We start from the raw sequence: 269 nt of genomic DNA, 5'->3' as shown, positions 1-269 counted from the left end.
TGGGGACGCACCTGGGATGTGGGAGGCGAGGACACACCTGGGATGGGGGTGGGGGGGCGCACCTGGAACATGGGGTAGGTGAGGAAGGTCTCCAGCGTGCGCTCCTCGCAGTCGGGCTTGGCCTCGTAGTGCTTGAGCAGCTTGTCGAAGTCCCGGTTCTGCTTGCAGTGCGCCAGGATCTGCAGGCTGTACTGGTGGTTGCGCACGAACTCCTGGTAGATGTTCAGCATCGGCAGCAGGATGTCGAACAGGTCGGCTGGGGGCGGGGT

The 269-nt window shown here is 64.3% G+C and overlaps 1 protein-coding gene across 1 annotated transcript in view; it reads right to left on the bottom strand.

Annotated features, from left to right (window-relative positions):
• Positions 1-269, bottom strand: part of RASGRF1 (Ras protein-specific guanine nucleotide-releasing factor 1) — a gene marked incomplete at its 3' end in the record, with an annotated part of 74,947 nt that overhangs the window by 39,531 nt on the left and 35,147 nt on the right. Inside the window, exon 8 of the mRNA XM_014529208.1 lies at positions 12-256. Within this exon, the coding sequence (XP_014384694.1) occupies positions 12-256 (245 nt within the window). The remainder of the gene's footprint in view (positions 1-11; positions 257-269) is intronic.

The sequence above is a fragment of the Myotis brandtii genome, unplaced genomic scaffold (genome assembly GCF_000412655.1).
Source record: "Myotis brandtii unplaced genomic scaffold, ASM41265v1 scaffold1166, whole genome shotgun sequence".
NCBI lineage: Eukaryota > Metazoa > Chordata > Mammalia > Chiroptera > Vespertilionidae > Myotis > Myotis brandtii.
This window is presented reverse-complemented; position numbering and strand designations above follow the sequence as displayed.